This window comes from Vigna unguiculata, chromosome 10, assembly GCF_004118075.2.
Source record: "Vigna unguiculata cultivar IT97K-499-35 chromosome 10, ASM411807v1, whole genome shotgun sequence".
NCBI classification, from domain to species: Eukaryota; Viridiplantae; Streptophyta; class Magnoliopsida; order Fabales; family Fabaceae; genus Vigna; species Vigna unguiculata.
This window is the reverse complement of record NC_040288.1, coordinates 10,921,245-10,940,478: the sequence shown is the minus strand read 5'-3', so window position 1 is coordinate 10,940,478 and position 19,234 is coordinate 10,921,245. Positions and strand designations below refer to the sequence as shown.

At 33.7% G+C, this 19,234-nt stretch overlaps 1 protein-coding gene across 1 annotated transcript; it reads right to left on the bottom strand.

The window, feature by feature from the left end:
- Positions 1-2,151: 2,151 nt before the first annotated feature.
- On the bottom strand, positions 2,152-3,522 carry LOC114165230. The gene has a single exon (XM_028049887.1). It carries the CDS (start codon positions 3,520-3,522, stop codon positions 2,152-2,154), a length of 1,371 nt encoding a protein of 456 aa, XP_027905688.1.
- Between the last annotated feature and the right edge of the window lie 15,712 nt (positions 3,523-19,234).

Below are 19,234 nucleotides of genomic sequence, written 5' to 3'. Positions count from 1 at the left end.
GTTCTTCTTGACCTCCGCGACGTCATCCCAACATGCAATTACAATAGAAACTTTCGTTTTGGCCAACATTCCTATGTAGCTACGGTACTTTTTTTCCCAAGGGCCACTGGGTTCACCCGATCGAGGATCAATGTGGACCGGCATCCTTTCTCGTCGGGTTGTGACATCCGGCAACCGAGTCACAGATCTACCAGGTCCCTCCTGGTCTGATCCAGAGCTTGTCATACCTGAAACATATCATTAGGAAATGTTAACAATGAAAATATACTCAATTAACGACTATTATATTAAAACAGCAAGACAAATAAAAAATTGTAAATGTGACAATATTAAATAAACACCTATCAAGAAATTGTGTTCTCCCATATGCCTTCATTGTGATCACTTCGAATAACATGGATGTCATCAATTACATCATCAACTTTGTCTTGAATGGTTCTTGATGAGAAAGACGTTGTCTCAAGTATGTCTAGACAATCTTCATCATCATTTACGTGCATGTTTCTTCCTTCTAATACAACTGACAATTTCTGATTGGCTGGATCAATGACATAAAAAATTTGTCTTGCTTGACTAGCCATAATAAATGGTTCATTTGTATCACTCATCTTGTTAAGATCCACCAAAGTAAAGCCAAAGTCATCTGTGCCAACACCCGAATTACTATCAACCCATTTACACTTGAAAACTGGCACTCTAAAAGTCACATAATCAACTTCCCATATTTCGTGTATTATTCCAAAGTAACTCATGGAGGATGTAATTGGATTCTTGTCCTTAGAACTGGCAAAATGTACAGATTCAACTTGAAGTGTAACCCCACTATTTTGAACTCTACTTTTGTCATCTTCCATCTTTGAATAGAAACAATGATTGTTTATGTAGTACCCGCCATATGTAATGACATCATTGTTCGGTCCACGAGCTAGCCTCAATAGAGTTTCAAAAACATTTGGAGTCGCGTAAACCTTTTTCTTAAACCATGATAAGAATGTTTTGTTATGTTCATTAAGTGCCCATTTTTCACTCATTCGTGGATTTGCTGATTTCGTTTCATCAATGTGTTGCGTAATGTAAGGAATGACCTCTACAGTGTTGTTTAAGATGTACAAATGGGCTTGATCAACTAATTTTCTACTAACACTTTGAATCTTCACTCCACGCACACCCTTACCTTCACATTTGCCTTCATGTCTAGTCTTAGGAACTCCAATTGGTTCACAACTTGGCATATAACTTGAGCAGAATTCAATGGCTTCTTCTGCAATGTGCCGCTCTATAATTGAAGCTTCTGGTCGATACTGATTCTTGACATATCCCTTTAAGATCTTCATGTATCTTTCCACTGGGTACATCCATCTCAAGAAAACTGGCCCACATAATCGAATTTCCCTCACAAGATGAACTATCAAATGAACTATGATATCGAAAAATGAAGGTGGAAAATACATTTCCAATTGACACAATAGTCTAATGGCCTCATTTTCCAAATCGTCTAACACTCGAGGGTCAATAACTTTCTTGCATATGGCATTGAAGAACATACACAAACGTGTTAGAATACCTCTAAAAGAAGTAGGTAAGATGGCTCGAAAAGCTACTGGTAAAAGTTGTTGCATCAACACATGACAATCGTGAGACTTTAAACCGACTAACTTTAAATCTTGCATAGAAACAAGGCTACTAATATTTGACGAGTAACCTTGGGGAACCTTCACACTTCTTAAACACTCACAAAAAATTTGCTTCTCTTTTCTAGAAAGAGTGTGACAAGCTGGAGGCATGTAGGTTCGTCTTCCAATTGATTATGCATGTAACTCAGAACGGATGCCCATTTCAGCCAAATCTTGTCGTGCTTTAACTCCATCTTTAGTCTTTCCTTTTACATTTAGTAAAGTCCCGATGACGCTATCACATACATTTTTTTCAACGTGCATGACGTCTATACAATGTCGTACATCAAGTTTACACCAATATGGAAGATTAAAGAAGATTGATCGTTTCTTCCAAATGCTTTTCTCCGTGGTCTTTTTCTTTGGATGTTTCCCAAACACAATGTCAATGTTTTCCACTTGGTTGTATATTTCTTCACCATTGCGGGGTCTCGCTACAACTTCATCCTCAAGACTTACATTAAATGTTTTTTTCATTCTATGATGAGGATGATTTCGAGGAAGGAACTTTTGATGTCTTGTATACACAATTTTCTGACCGTGCTTCAATTGAATATAACTCGTTTTTTTCACAAATGGGACATGCAAAATGACCTTTAACACTGTAACCGCTCAAGTTTTCATATGCTGGAAAATCATTTATGGTGCAAAACAACATTGCACGCAAACAAAACAATTCTTGAGAATATGAGTCATACACATCGACACCTTCTTCCCATAACAGTTTCAAATCATCGATCAACGGCTTTAGGTACACATCAATGTCATTTCCAGGTTGTCTGGGACCCGATATCATCATAGACAACATCATATATTTGCTCTTCATGCACAACAAAGGAGATAAATTGTAAATCATTAGCAAAACTGGCCATGAACTATGTTTGCTACTTAAGTTCCCATATGGATTCATACCATCTGTAGCAAGTCCAAGTCTTAAGTTTCTTGGCTCAGCACCAAATTCTGGAAATGTTTCATCAATCTTCTTCCATTGTGGAGAATCAGCTGGGTGTCGAAGAAGATTATCACACTTTTTTCCATCAACATGCCATTTCAGGTTTTTTGCATCTTCTTTAATGGAAAATAGTCGTTTGAATCTAGGTATTATAGGAAGGTACCACATCACCTTAGCAGGTGGACCATCTTTGTCTTCATCGCCACTATTTCCATCAATTTTCTTTTTAAACCGCGATAAACCACATGTTGGACACGCCTTCAGTGAAGCAAACTCTTCTCTGTATAAAACACAATCATTTGGGCATGCATGTATCTTTTGATATTCCAAACCCATTGGACATAAAACTTTCTTCGCCTCGTAATTACGGATAGGTAACGTGTTATTTTCTGGAAGCATCTCCTTTAACAACTCCAACAATTCTGTGAAACTTGTATCCGTCCATCCATGCCTTGCTTTTAAACTGAATAATTTCAAAGTTGCTGACAGTTGCGTAAAGTTAGTGCATCCTGGGTACAATTTTTCCTTTGAATCGGACTTAAGAGAATCATATAAATGAACTTTTCCAAAATTCTCCTCCCCAACATCACGTACCATATCTTCTAAATGATCATTCATCCAGTCATCTACATAATCTGTTCCTCGTGACGTCGTAGGCTTGTCTAATACTTCTCCATGCCAAGTCCAAAGTCTATAACTTCTCATTATACCACAGATGAATAGATGATCACGCATTGTTCCCAAGTCATGACGTATTTGATTAAGACAACGAACACAAGGACAAAAATATGTCCCGTTACTTGAGATTGCGTGTTCTTGAACATAGTGCAAAAACTCAGAAACCCCTTTTTCATACTTTTCACTTATGCGACACTCATTCATCCAGCTTCGATCCATACTATGTTCGTAAAAAACTCAATCAATCTCAAACTTTTAACTCTCACAAGGTGAAGCCTTACCCATTCGAAAAAATTATTTTTCATAATTTTCTAACACATACAAATAAGTCAAACATCATAAATTTCACAAAATTTTCACAGCATTTCGCATTGGTCTCTGAAGTACACGAAATGAAAGTGATTAATCATGATCACAATCAAGTATGCATCCAGAGAACAACACAAATTAACTTCAATCGAAATTTTGTGAAATTTATGCATAAACCTCAATGTATGCATTATAACAAATTATGAAAAATAATTCTTCCAAACTGTCCGATCGGACAATTCAAGATTTAATACAAACGATTAAAAATTTAATCATTTGTACTAAATCTTAAACGGGAACTAAGGTTCGCTTAGTATTTAATTAAGATTATAATAAATCTTCATATATAAAACAACAATGCAACCATAGTATTAAAAAATCAAATAAAATTGAAAATATTTTAAATAAAAGAAATCTAACAATAAACATAAATTTCTTTCAAAATTATGTAAATATTAATACAAAAATTCAAAATAAAAAAGTAGACCCAAAAAACTAACTAAAAAATATTCAAAATGTTAAACTACAACGGTAAAAAAAAAATTCAATTTTATACATACAATATGAACACACTAACAAAATGCAAAAAGAAGGATAAGTAAAGCTAACCTCTTGTTGCAAAACCAAAATCGAAGTTGGAGGAGAGTGGTCTTAGGGGCCGAACGTGCTACTGGCTGGCCAAATATGGGAAAGAAAAACACTACCAAATGGGAACGAAAACGATAAATATTGGGCTCAAAACTCAAAACCAATCCATAAAGCAAAATCCAACAACTTTCAGTGGTGGAAAATGAAAAACTGTACCTGCAATGGTGTCGTCGCCGGCACGGAGGGGAGAATGTGCGAGGCCAATATTTCGTTTCACACACCACGGAGACGAAAAATAACACTGCAAAATGGGGACGAAAATGAAAAATATTCGGTTCAAAACTCCTAAATCAATCCACAAATCAAAACCCAACAATTTTCAGTGGTGGAAAACGAAGAAACTGACCTGCAATGGTGGCTCTCGTTGTCGCCGACACGGAGGAGAAGAACACGCAACGTAACATAGGGGAGGAGAGGGGTTCGCGCTGGTTTTAGGAAAAAATTAACGTGTGTGTTGTGCCAGGCCGACGTAATTTGACGTCAGGGAGATCTGGGGCCGACGTAACTTGATGTCGGGGAGCTCTGTGGCCGACGTCCTTTTGAAGATGACGTCGGGGCGCTGGTGGGCCGACGTTACTTGACGTCGGGGCGCTGATGTGCAGACGTTAAATTTGTCCAGTTATTTACAAAACTGCCACCGGTCATTTTTTACGTGGATGTTCTTTTGAGCAGACGTTACACAGGTGACGTTGAAGGCCTTTATTGTGTTAGTGTTATAGAACAAAGATTTTTAAGAATAAGTTTTTCTTTCTCTCAATATTTATATTTTATGAATCCTTAAATTAATTTTCATAAAAATCTGAAAGTTGTTTTTTACATCAGAAAAATAAAAAAGTTGGCAAACCAAAGAGTCATAAAATAACTAGTTATTATTTATTATTAATGAATTTATTAAATTTTCAATAGATTAAAAAGTTTAGGATTATATGAAAAAAAATGTTTTCAAAACTGTTTAAATACTGAGCTTAATTTTATGATAAATCTGTCTGACCAAAAGAAATGATTGTCTAATAACGCATTCTTACTGACATAATTTATAAAATAATTATATATTAATCTGTATTTGACAATTACATGAACGTATTATCTTATTAATATAATACTATAAGTGGGAAAAAATCCATTTATGCGAAACTCTTTTAATTTTTTTATTATCTAATTTATTTAAAATTCATTTTATTAAATATTTAATTTATTTAAAATTTACTTTATGAAATTTTGATTTTAATTCAATCTATAATTTAATATAGAGTTTAAAAGCTAGTTCATACCAAATCTTAAGATGAATTGTCTCAGCTCAACGACAAGATGAGTCGACTCAGTCTGAAAGTTATGATAAGTTTGTTGGAGCAAAGGTCTAGACGGTACAACACGACATGAAATTTGACTGAATTCGGTCGCATCAGCCCCAGCTAAAATTCGGTTGTGTTAGTTCCGATCGAAATTTGGATGAATCGGTTTCGACCAAAATTCGGTCAAGTCAACCTCAATCGAAATTCAATCATATTCGGCTGAGTTGGCCTTGGCCGAAATTCAACCATATTTGACCGAGTTGGCCTTGGCCGAAATTCAACCGAATTTGATCGTGTCAACTCCAACGACATAAGTTTTAAAAATTCAATTTAAATTTATTTTATAAAAAATGGATTTTGGATTTTGAACTTGATCCACATATTTGGATCTGGATTTTCAAAAAATCCAATTTAGTTCTGCAGCAAAAATAGATTTGGATCCAAAATCCAATCCAATTATTTGGATTTAAAATAGATATGGATTTGATCTTTAGCAATCGAATCTATGAACACCCCTACTGTAAACCTATGAGAGAGAGGTAACCTAACAATAAAGTCCATGGTTTTCAAAATTTGGACATGTATGGGAAGAGATTGCGATAGGTTAGCATTTAACATGTTACTTTCTTTAGCCTATTAACTTACATGATCTTTAGGGTGTGTTCTTTTGGGAGGAATGATTTGAGGGAGGGGGAGTAAATTGATTTGGGTGGATTTGAAGATGAAGTTTGTGTTGTTTTTCTTAAGGAATTTGGAGGTGATGATGGAGTGGATTTGAGAATAAAATTTGTGAAAGTATGTGAGGGATTTGACTGGTGTGACTACTTAAAAATAAATTTAATAGATAGAACAAGTTGATTGCCAAATTGTCCTTGATGTTAAAAGTAATATAAAATGATATTTAGATGAGTTATTATTATTTTTGAAAACATTTTTTATCATGAATAAAATTATTAAAAATAATTTCTAATTCAAATAAATAAAAATTATATTATATTTGATGTAAAAAATTAAAGAAAACCAAAAGTTCCTGCAACACATAACCAAAAGTTTCAAAAGGAGGAATAGGTTCCAAAATAAAGAGAACATGTTCGATTTTTAGTATGAAAATGCAGATCCGGTTCTAAAACACTTTAGATCTGATTCTGTTTTTGCTCCATGCACCAATGTCATTATGAACCTCCATTTTCGCCATTTTCTTTGCATCACATACCCCACATGTGTTGTTTCAGAAATAATACCACACACTCTCGTGTGCTGCTTCAAGAATACCACATAGGTCAAGCATCTACCCTGTGTTGCTTTAGGAATCTTATTATGGCTGGAAAAAAGGTGACAACGTGAAGCTCGAAGAAAAGTGGGAACATGTAAGGCTTTTTACGAGGATAATTTAGTAAAATATCATCCTTCACCTGTAAATCTCTTTGTGGAAGCAGGATTGAAAAAAGGGTCTTATCCTATAGTTCTACACCTTCACTTTCCTTCCAATAAGCACTAAAGAACACGAAAAATCATTGTTGATAATCTCTTGCAAATCTGTTCTATGTGTTTATCCACACAAACAAACACGGTGTTAGTGTGTTGAGACAAGCCTTCAAGAAAAACTAGATACAAATTGTAGTCATAATATCTGATATGCTAACATGCCTGGACCACTCGTCTTGACCTTTGGCCCGGGGCCCGGGCAGACTTGGCTTAACCTTCGTTCTGGGCAGACTCGGTTCAACCTTTGTGAATGCAGTGATGGTGGAGTGAAAAAGATTGGAATTTTAATTTCCTTCTTTTTTTAATGAATTTCAAATTCTACTATTTTAGTTATTTGAAGTACTTACTTGAAATTCTTCAATTTTAATTTCCTTTTAATTTCCTCATCTAGATAAGTGATTTTGCTTTAAAGAATTTCAAATTCTCCAAATAAATGAATGACTCCATTAAATTGTCTCATCCAAACACAACATAAACATCTATATAAAGTCTTATATTAATATAAATTTCCCTTGATCAATTTAATTTCTTTATAAAAATCAAGCATGTAAAAACTATGTCAATTGTAAAGAATAAGTTAAGATGGTTGTATTTGAAAACATTTTGAAAAATTACGTTAAATAGAGTGCATAATAAAAGCCATTTGAAAAAAAGTGTCAAATGAGGGTGATAAAGTGATTATCGCTTACTCTTCACCTCTTACTGAGTGATAAAGTGTTGCATCTAGGGATGTCAAAAAAATTTGTACCCGTAGGTATTCACGGATAAAACTCGCAACGAGTAGGAAATAAATATTGAAAATGGATACCCGCGAGTAACGGGTACGAGTATTTTTTTAACAGGTCGGGTATGGGTATCATAGTATTCGTACCCGTGGATACTCGTACTCACTATACCCTAATTTAAATTAAAAAAATGATTAAAATATTAGTACATTGATCTTGAATGGGTTATTTTTTGTCAATTAGTTTTAAAAAATCTTAATTTATTTGTAAATTGTCATTTAATACTATTTAAATGAGTTATTTCCACTTGTTTGAAATTTATAAATGTTATGCACTATATTTTTATTTTAATTTATAGTTAAAATTTGTGGTTAAATATTATCAGACCAAGTCCACGTACTGTTGTGCTCAATCTCCTTTATCTTCTCATCCATTGCAAGTAGCCACTTTTCATCTTGCATCTTTAGTGCAGCTTTCAGGTCCTTCTTAGCTTGCAACTTTTCTTGCAATTTTGAAACATCTTTTTCAAGTTCCAAGCATCACTTCTACTAAGTCTACTTTCTTCTCTCTAAGCTTGCTTGTAACTTTGCATTTCCTCTAACCTCATTCTCAATTCTCTGTTGCAAATCAACTTTTACAAGTTCTAACCTTTGAATAATAAGTTCATCTTCGCACATGTCTAGCTATCCAAATTGTACATTTCTCACTTTCTCAATTTGTCCATTAAGTGGCTACCACATATCATAATCCACCATTTCCAAATCCATGTACCTCACCTGATAGTGACCAACGACCAACTGTAGCAACAACAAACTCTGCCAGAACCTCTCATACCTCGTCGATGTTGCATTGTAGAAAAACCGCGCATCAGATCGAAGCAAACAACCAACACACGAGAAAACACGAGAACATGCGCTCTACCCACACTAAACAAATTAGATCCACAGCGCGAGCATCACACCACAATGCACAAAGGAACCACACACCCTCGCGGGAACAAGCCTCTCCATTACAGAATGGAATCAGAATCGTATTACTGGAATGTTTACATTACATATTGAAATCACGAAAACAGAGTGAGTATGAATTTTTTTAGAATATGAGTTGATCAATTATATAGAGGAAAAATAGAAAAATTATGATGTGAAGATTTCTATGGTGTTTTTATTCCTAGGATTATTAACATTATAATAATTAGAATGACTTAGTCAATCTTGTAGAAGACTTTTAATCAATTAGAAAATGACAAAACGAAATTTAGTATCAAACAGTAATAACCTAATAATATATACCAAGCAAAATTTGGAAACATTAGAACAATAGTTTAAGAATGTTTCATCTACTTTCTATAAAATGGACTCACCAAGTGTACTCATTCTGGTAGCTTGTAATGAAGGGATGAACAATGATAGACTTGAAATGGGAGCTAGTTAGCTGTAAGAACTATATATAACACAAAACCTTCAAACCTTTTATTAAAGTGTAATGCAAATTCTAGAAGAATCTAGAAAATCATAAGATAAAAATAATAAAATGTAGTGAAAGTTCTAGAACAAATTAGAAAAGCCTAAGATAGGAAGAAAATATCAAGAACATTCTACATAGGAAAAATTCTAGAACATTCCACACAAGTTGTGGCTAGCACTTTCTAGAATATTCTATAGGTCTATAAATATCTATGTACTCAATCATTTGATGAATGACAAGAACTAAGACCACTTCTAGCACACCACTCACTACTACAACTACTACATACTCCTTCCAACTACAACTTCCACATTCTACTATCTCCACAATTTTCTCTATCCCATCAACTATTCTTTTCACAACCTCAAAATACTATCAGTGGTACCCGAGCCTGGTTCGGTCATCTACTGGGCGTAGATAAATTTTTCAACTACTTCAAAAAAAACTAGAACTTTATTCTATACTACTTCCAAAATATTTTCTCAACCCATGGCCATTACCAATCAAACATCATCAATTCCAGTACCTATTTTCACAGGAGAAAATTATGATTTTTGGAGTGTCAAAATGAAGACATTCTTTTGCTCTCAAGACTTATGGGACATTATAGAAGAGGGATTCACTATTGCAGAAGACACTTCCACTCATACTGCAGCTCAGAAGAAGGAGTTGAAGGAAAACAAACAGAAGGATTCAAGGGCTTTATTTGCTCTTCAACAAGCAGTTGATGACACAATATTTTTGAGAATAATAGGTGCCACAAGTGCAAAGCAAGCTTAGAACACAATACAAGAAGAGTTTCAAGGAAGTGATGAGGTACGCAATGTTAAACTTCATTATCTAAGACGAGAGTTTGAATTAATAAGAATGAAAGAATCTGAGACCATTAAAGACTACTATTGTAGAATAAAGGAAATAGTTAGCCAGACGAGAGCCTATGGGGAAACTATTCTTGACAAAAAAATCGTGGAGAAAATTTTAATTTCTATTCCCCAAAAATATGATGCAATCGCAACCGCGATTGAACAAACAAAAGATTTGGCCACATTGTCAGTAACACAACTAATGGGCTCTCTTGAAGCTTATGAAGAAAGATTGAAAAGACATGAAGAAGACTCGGTCGAAAATGCCTTTCAATCAAAACTAAAATTACGGTCTCAGAATAAAGAATATGAAGGAAATAAAAGTAGAGGAAAAATTTCTAGAAATAAAGAAAATTCTAGAAGCTTCCCTATGACCCGTCAAGGAAAATATCCCCCATGTGGCATATGTAAAAAGACAATTCACATGGAAAAAGATTGTTGGCATCATGGAAAACCTCAATGTCAGTACTGCAAGAAATTTGGCCACGTAGAGAAGTATTGTCGTAATAAAAATAAGTATCAACCAAACTTTGTTGAAGAACATAATCAAGAGCAACGCTTATTTTATGCCAATCAAGAATCTCCTAGCGGAAGAGAAAGTTGGTACTTGGATAGTGGATGTAGCAATCACATGGCCAAAGATCAAAGCATCTTCAAAGACATTGATAAATCTGTGAATGTCAAAGTTCGACTAGGAAATGGTGCCATAGTGGAGTCTCAATGCAAAGGAACTGTCATGGTGGAGACAAAGAAAGGTACGAAATTCATCAAGGATGTTTTATTGGTTCCCAATCTTAAAGAGAATCTTTTAAGTATTGGCCAAATGATGGAGAATGGATATTCTCTTCACTTTGAGAAAGATACATGCAAAATTTATGACAGTAGAAAGATAGAAATTGGCCAAGTAAAAATGGAGAAGAGAAATAGAAGCTTTCCCATAAGCTTCAAACCTGGAACTAATATTTCCATGAAGGCAGAAGTTGATGACTCGTGGCTTTGGCATAGGAGATTTGGCCACTTCAACACACATGCCTTAAAGCTTCTATATCAGAAAAACATGATGAGAGATCTGCCATGCTTGAAGGAGAATAATGAATCATGCGAAGGATGTCTCCTTGGTAAACAACATCAATTACCATTCTCGACGGACAAAGCATGAAGAGCAAAAGACTTACTAGAGTTAATCCATATTGATGTTTGCGGACCAATGAGGACGCCTTCACATCACAACAATAGGTATTTCATCCTCTTCATTGATGACTTCTCTAGAATGACATGGGTTTATTTCTTAAAGGCAAAGTCAGAAGTCTTTGGAATATTCAAGAAATTCAAGGCCCTTGTCGAGAAACAAAGTGGAAAACAAATAAAAGTACTAAGAAGTGATTGTGGAAAGGAATACATATCTCGCGAGTTTGACAAATTCTGTGAAGAAGAAGGCATAGAGAGACAACTCACAGTCGTATATACTCCACAACAAAATGGTGTGTCAGAAAGAAAAAATCGCACAGTCATGGAGATGGCAAGATCAATGCTAAAAGAGAAAGGTATGCCTAACACTTTTTGGGCTGAAGCAGTCTACACTGCAGTTTACATTTTAAAGAGATGTCCAACTAAGGCAGTCCAAGACAAGAATCCTATTGAAGCTTGAAGTGGAAGAAAGCCATAAGCCAAACACCTACAAGTATTTGGATCTATCTGCTAGATACATGTTCCCGATCAAAGGAGGCACAAGCTTGAAGACAAGACTATACGAGGAATATTCTTGGGATATAACACACAATCAAAAGGCTATCGAGTTTACAACCTACAAACAAAAAAGCTCGTCATTAGTCGAGATGTTGAAATTGATGAAAATGCTTCTTGGAATTGGGAAGAAGAAAAAGTTGTTAAAAGTAACACTTTAGTCCCAGTGCAACATATCAAGAAGAAATTTAAAAAGAGGCAGAAGCTTCAGGTACGCCTTCTCCACCTCCATTATAAGATTCTTCACTAGAGTCCACTCTAAGACGAGTAAGATCTTTGGTAGACATATACGAAACCTGCAATATGGCCATGATTGAGCCTAACTGCTATGAGGAAGCATCAAAGCAAGAAGTATGGGTCAAGGCTATGGAAGAAGAGGTTAAAAGGATTGAGAAGAATAACACTTGGGAGCTTGTAAACTATCCTCAAGGAAACGACATCATTGGAGTGAAATGGGTATATAAAACAAAGTTCAATCCTGATGGAACTATACAAAAGCACAAGGCTAGATTGGTCGCAAAAGGATACTCACAACAACCAAGAATCGACTACAATGAGACATTTGCTCCAGTCGCACGACTAGATACAATAAGAGCTCTAATAGCCCTAGCAGCACAAAAAGGATGGAACATCTATCAACTAGATGTCAAATCAGCCTTCCTAAATGGAGTGCTCGAAGAAGAGATTTATGTTGAACAACCTCAAGGCTTCATCAATAAAGGCAATGAAGGCAAAGTACTAAGACTAAAAGAAGCCTTATACGGCTTGAAGCAAGCTCCTCGAGCATGGTATAGCAAGATGGATCAATACTTCATCGATCAAGGATTCAGGAGGAGCAAAAGTGAGCCAACACTATATATTAAAGCACAAGGTCAGTATCACCTCATTGTCTCCTTATATGTCGATGATCTTATCTATACATGAAACAATTTGGAGATGATGAAAGAATTTAAAGAAGACATGATGAAGACATTTGAGATGACCGACCTTGGGTTGATGAACTATTTCCTCGGTATAGAGGTGAAACAAATAGAAGACGTCATATTTATCTCTCAAAAGAAATATATTGAAGCCCTATTGAAGAAGTTCAAGATGTATGATTGTAAATTTGTGGCTACTCCATTGGTGGTAAACGAGAAGTTACAAAAAGATGATGGAGCACAAGAAGCAGATGCATCATGCTATAGGAGTTTGATTGGAAGTCTCTTATATCTCACAACCACAAAACTAGACATTATGTATGCTACAAGTCTTCTATCAAGATTCATGCAAAAGCCACGTCAGATTCATTATGGAGTAGGGAAAAGAATTTTAAGATATCTACAAGGCACAAAGGAGTTTGGAATATGGTACAAAACCATGACTAACTCAAGGATGATCGGCTACATCGATAGTGATTGGGCAGGATCAATAGATGACATGAAGAGTACCTCAAGCTATGCTTTCTTGCTTGGATCGGGAATATTTTCTTGGGCATCAAAGAAGCAAGCAACCGTGGAACAATCAACAACTGAAGTAGAATACATGGTTGCTGCTGAAGCAACAAGTCAAGCTATATGGCTTCGAAAGATATTCAAAGATATGGGAGAGAAACAAAGTGGACCTACTACAATCAACTGTGACAATAAATCAGCTATCGCAATGGCGAAGAACCCAATACATCATAATCGAACCAAACACATAGCAATTAAATATGATTTCATTAGAGAAGCATAGACAAATATGAAGATCCAACTCGAGTACTGCACAATAGAAAACCAAATTGTAGATATTTTTACAAAGGCACTACAAAGACCAAGGTTTGAACTACTATGCGCTATACTTGGAGTTACCGAATTTCCATCAAGGAGGAGTATTAAAGTGTAATGCAAATTCTAGAAGAATCTAAAAAATCCTAAGATAAAAATAATAAAATGTAATGAAAGTTCTAGAACAAATTAGAAAAGCCTAAGATAGGAAGAAAATATCAAGAACTTTCTACATAGGAAAAAATCTAGAACATTCCACACAAGTTGTGGCTAGCACTTTCTAGAATATTCTATAGGTCTATAAATACCTATGTACTCAATCATTTGATGAATGACAAGAACTAAGACCACTTCTAGCACACCACTCACTACTACAACTACTACATACTCCTTCCAACTACAACTTCCACATTCTACTATCTCCACAATTTTCTCTATCCCATCAACTATTCTTTTCACAACCTCAAAATACTATCACCTTTTATAACACCAAATCCCCTACTTCTATTCATGTGTGATTTCTAGTGAATTTTCTATTTGTTCTAGAGAAATTATTCCATTCAAACTTTTTTTTTTTTTAACTTTATCATACTATTTATTAAATTATATATTGAGTTAGTTATCCGTTATATATACCATTACCACTTTCCACCTTATAAAAGTTTATAGTTTGCCTTTATGATAGATAATTTTCTATTTTTCATCAGTTTCTATTCAACATATATAATCCTATTTAAAATTATGTTCATAATATAATGTAATTTATTTATGATGAAATTTTTTATTAGAATAAATTAGACTGATTAACCACTTTTTATGTTTAAATTGCGCATATAAAAGATCTATAATCATCTTCACCATAAAACCTTAATATTTAAGGCTTATTTTTTTTTATGTGTCACTTAATTTCTTATTTGTTATTTCTTCTCGATACAAAACTTTGAACTCATACGTAACAATTTATTATCTGTTGAAAGCTAAGAATATTATAATTCTATTTATACACAAATGAGAGGAAAGTATTATGCTTAACTTCACCAACAAGACTCAATAGGAATGATAAAAGTGTACAATGAACATATGGGTATCTATAAAAATGTTCATAAATCGATAAAGTAAAATATATTTGTTTATTTGAAGATAGACCAGAGATAGGTATATTAACCTGCAAAATTTAATGGCTATAAGTGTGAATAGAGGTACTATTGAGATGAACATATTTCAGAAGTTATAGGTTTCTATAAATTTAAAAGTTCAAATATTTTGATATTTGCAACCAAAACTTGAAATAATTTTAAGGTTTATTAAAAATCAGTTTTTGAACAATTAAAAAATTTAAAAGTTAAATCTTTATCTTAAAACCAATTCAACCTACCTCACCTTTTATTATAATAGTAAATGTCCAATATCAATGTTAATTAAATCATCTGAACGGAATTTGATTCACGGGATTGTCCAATAAATTATTCACGGGATTGTCCAATAAATTATTCACGCCTTTGTGAAAATGTGTGTCCAACTTGAAAAATACTATTAAAAGTGAAATCAACTTCAAGAATTTCATTTAAGACTATGAAATCATACACATAAAAACAATATTCTCATGTTCGAAAGTTCGAAAGTTCTTCACTTCAATACTTGAATTGAAATATATGTAGAAATAATCATGAGACCATTAGAAATATATAAGAATAATGTTTTTAGCAATAAACAAAGTTGATTGGCAAGTGTGAATAGTAAAAAACAAATAAATATAGAAAGAATGAGATTGTATATTATTGAGTGTGTATAAAATATTACAAGTGTGATATATATACACACAAAGCTAACCTTAAGAGTCAAAAGTAAATGGGCCTAAAACATGAGCTTATGCTAACATTTTCTTCAAACTCACAATGTTACGACTAAATGCATTAAGAGCTTCTCAAATAAAAAACGAAAGCGTAAAACAAAGTGTGACTTAGTAAATATATCTGCAATCTGTAGAGTCGAAGGAACAAATGGTAAAGATCTAATGCCAAGTTGAAGATGATGATGACTAAAATGACAATGTATTTCAACATGTTTGGTTCGCTCATGAAAAATAGAGTTACGAGCAATACAAATAGCACTTTTATTGTCACAATGTAGAGGCGTAGGATCTTTCAAATAGACACACATATCTGCAAGTAACCAACACAATCAAATAACCTCACAGGTAGTCAAAGTCATGGCATGATACTCAACTTATGTGGACGATGGAGATGTAACATCTTGTTTCTTACTCTTCCATGATATAAGTGAATCACCAAGAAAAATACACAACCCAGTAGTGGATTTCCAATCATTAGGATTATCATTCCAATTCGCATCACAATATGCACGCAAGTCTAAAGACGACGTGAAAAAATCAAAAGAGACTGAAACTGAGTGCCCAGAAGATACTTGAGAACGAAGAACACCCCAATGAATTATTGTGGGAGTTTAAACAAACTGACTAACAACATGAACAACATGTGCAATGTTTAGACGAGTCACAATAATATAAACTAGACTCCCAACAATAGTTTGATATAAAGTAGAATCAGTCAAAGGAACATCATCAGATGAAGAATATCGTACACTTTTCTCAAGAGAGGTATCAACAATCTTTTCGTTAGTAAGTCGAGCATGCTCAAATTGGTCAGTAGTATACTTGTACAGAAACAAAAGATAAATTTTGGGAGAAGAAGCAACCTCAATACCCAAAAAGTAACGTAGTACACCCAAATCTTTCATAGCAAAATGATTGAATAATGTAACTTTTAAAGATGCAATTCCATAAAAATCATCACCAGTAATAATCATATCATCAACATATAAGGATAAAAAAAATACGTCATGAATTGGTTTTCTTGACGAATAATGCAAAATCATGATTGCTAACAACAAAACCAAGAGAGATAATTATTCTAGAAAACTTATGAAACCAAGTAAGAGGTGCTTGTTTAAGACCATAGAGAGCTTTTTGAAGTTTGCAAACTTCATCAGATTTGTGAGAGACACCTGGTGGTGGAATCATGTAGACTTCCTCATGTAGATCTTCGTTCAAAAAGACATTCTTCACATTCATTTGAAAAATCTTCCATTGAAAAATAGAAGCGACAACAATCAAGGTACGAATAATAGTCATCTTTGCCATAAGAGAAAATGTCTCCTTATAATCCATGTCATACTCTTGAGTATATCCTTTAGCAACAAGTTTAGCTTTATACCTTTCAACTGAACCATCTTATTTTGTCTTGATTTTGTATACCCAACGAGATCCAATAGGACATTTTCCTAATGGTAATGGAACTAGGTCCCATGTATGAGTATGATATAGAGTAATAAGTTCATTAGCCATAACATTATTCCAAAGTGGATCACAAACAACCTCTGTATAGGATGAAGGCTCATGAAGACAATGAATACAGGCAATAAAAGCACCAAATGAACCAGAATAAGAGGAATAAACAACATCTGGTACTTTAGTAGACTTACGATTACAATTGGGTCAAATAGGTGGCAGAGGAACCACAACCTCAGGAGATGACTAAGTAGGCATAGTAGGGGAATCAATAGATACCTCTGGTGCGGTGTATGGAATTGGTGCTAAGATAGGTTCTAGAGTTGGTACGAGAGTAGGTGTAATATCATCAATATCAAAAGAATCAATTTTAGTGACATCAGATGTACTTAATTATTAATTATAATGGATTTATTTAATATGTAAATAAAATTATTTTAATTTATTTGAATAGACACACACACACACACACACACACACACATATATATATATATATAAACAAAATTTAAAAAATACAAAATTATAAAATTAAAAAGAAGTTTGTGGGTAAGCTCCCCAACTCGTGGCGGGACGATTTAACATTTTTCAATTCACTTTTCTACGACAAGCCAACCCAGAACACCTCATTTTTGGTAAATGAATGACATAACAGACCAAAATGAGACGACAAACCCATTTTGTCACCTTAGTATGAAGAGAAGGAATTAGTGAAAAAGGAAGGAGAAAATTTTCTCTTCTTCAATGAGAGAGAATGTGTGTATAAGAAATGAAAAATAGAGGGGTTGTAGATCTTAAAAATTTAGTATCCAAAAATTGTATATTTTTAAAGTTGAGTGTTTGTGCTTTGATAACTAGAATAATATGATTGCTACTTTATATCGTGAGTACTTATGTATCTTTGCATGTGTCAACACCCAATTTCGTTCGGGTAAATGCATTTGTTTTGTTAATATATATATATATATATATATATATATATATATATATATATATATATATATATATATATATATATATATATATATATATATATATATACATATATATAAAATAAATAAAAAAATATGTTTTTGATTGATGGTATGTTTTTTAACTTTAATTCTACCATGAAAAAAAAGAAAGAAAAAAAAGAAAAAGAAGGGAGAATCTAATTTGTTTTTAATTATCACACCCTTTTCATGAGTCCAAATGTTTTGTACATACTTTCACTCCCACTGTTTGCTATTTACACTCCACATATGACATGTCAAAATAAATATCTTGAATTTATGCTTATCTGATGTGTCTCATTGATTTTTAAGTCAATGAAGATATTATTTTAATAATTAGAAGCAAATATTACTGATAATAATGATTTTTGGAGAATGGTACGATTTTAATAATTGGAAGAAAATATTCTTGGTAATAATTAAAATCAATTATATGAATAATATGTAATGATTTGATCAAAATCTTCATGTACCAGAAAATATATGATTCTAGTAATTATAAGCAATATTTTGTTAATAATTATAATCAATACCCTTAATATTATGCGACTTTTTAATTTCTGTAATATGTTTTATCGGGACCAATTCCTTCCTCATATATTTTATTATAATTAAATACTAGGATTTCAGTGGTATCCGAAGGTATCTATATAAGCACAACACCTCTCCAATGCAAGACACAAGAAAAAAATTCAAAAAACCTCTCTTCTTTTTTATTATCAGAGCACAAACGCAAAAAGGGTCCCCTTACTATCCTTTCAGTCCAGTATGTTTTGCTCTATTCGTGACCTTGAAAGGTAAATTCTTTTTGCTCCTAATGTTACTACGTCATTTTGCACTTTAAACCACACTAAAATATACTGCAGGTCTATAAATGTTCCTTAAATATATTAAATACAACAATTTTATAAATGTGATATAAAGTAAATCAACACCCACATTTATTTAAATGTTGTATTTAAAACACGTGGGCTAAAAAAAATGTGGTTCGAAAGAAAATGAAATCCACTTTAGGAGTTTTTCTACCTTTTCCCAGATCGAAAAATGTCTCTCCCATTCTTCACTATTGCACCTTTACTGTTGAACGTTATTGTCTCTCTCGTTCACGGTTGCACACCAATGCATCTCCCTCATTGACTGTTGCCAGTCCAACTACGTCGCGCAACTTCCTCTCTAGTTCAACCATCGCGGCTTCCTCTCAAGTCCAACTGCGTCGCGGCTTCCTCTCAAGTCCAACTGCGTCGCGGCTTCCTCTCCTATTCACTTTTGCGATTTTCGTTTCTCTGGTAGCTAAGCCATCGTTTCTCTGTTCTTCATTTTCGTTTATTACTCGTCGTTCTTCATTGTCTCTAA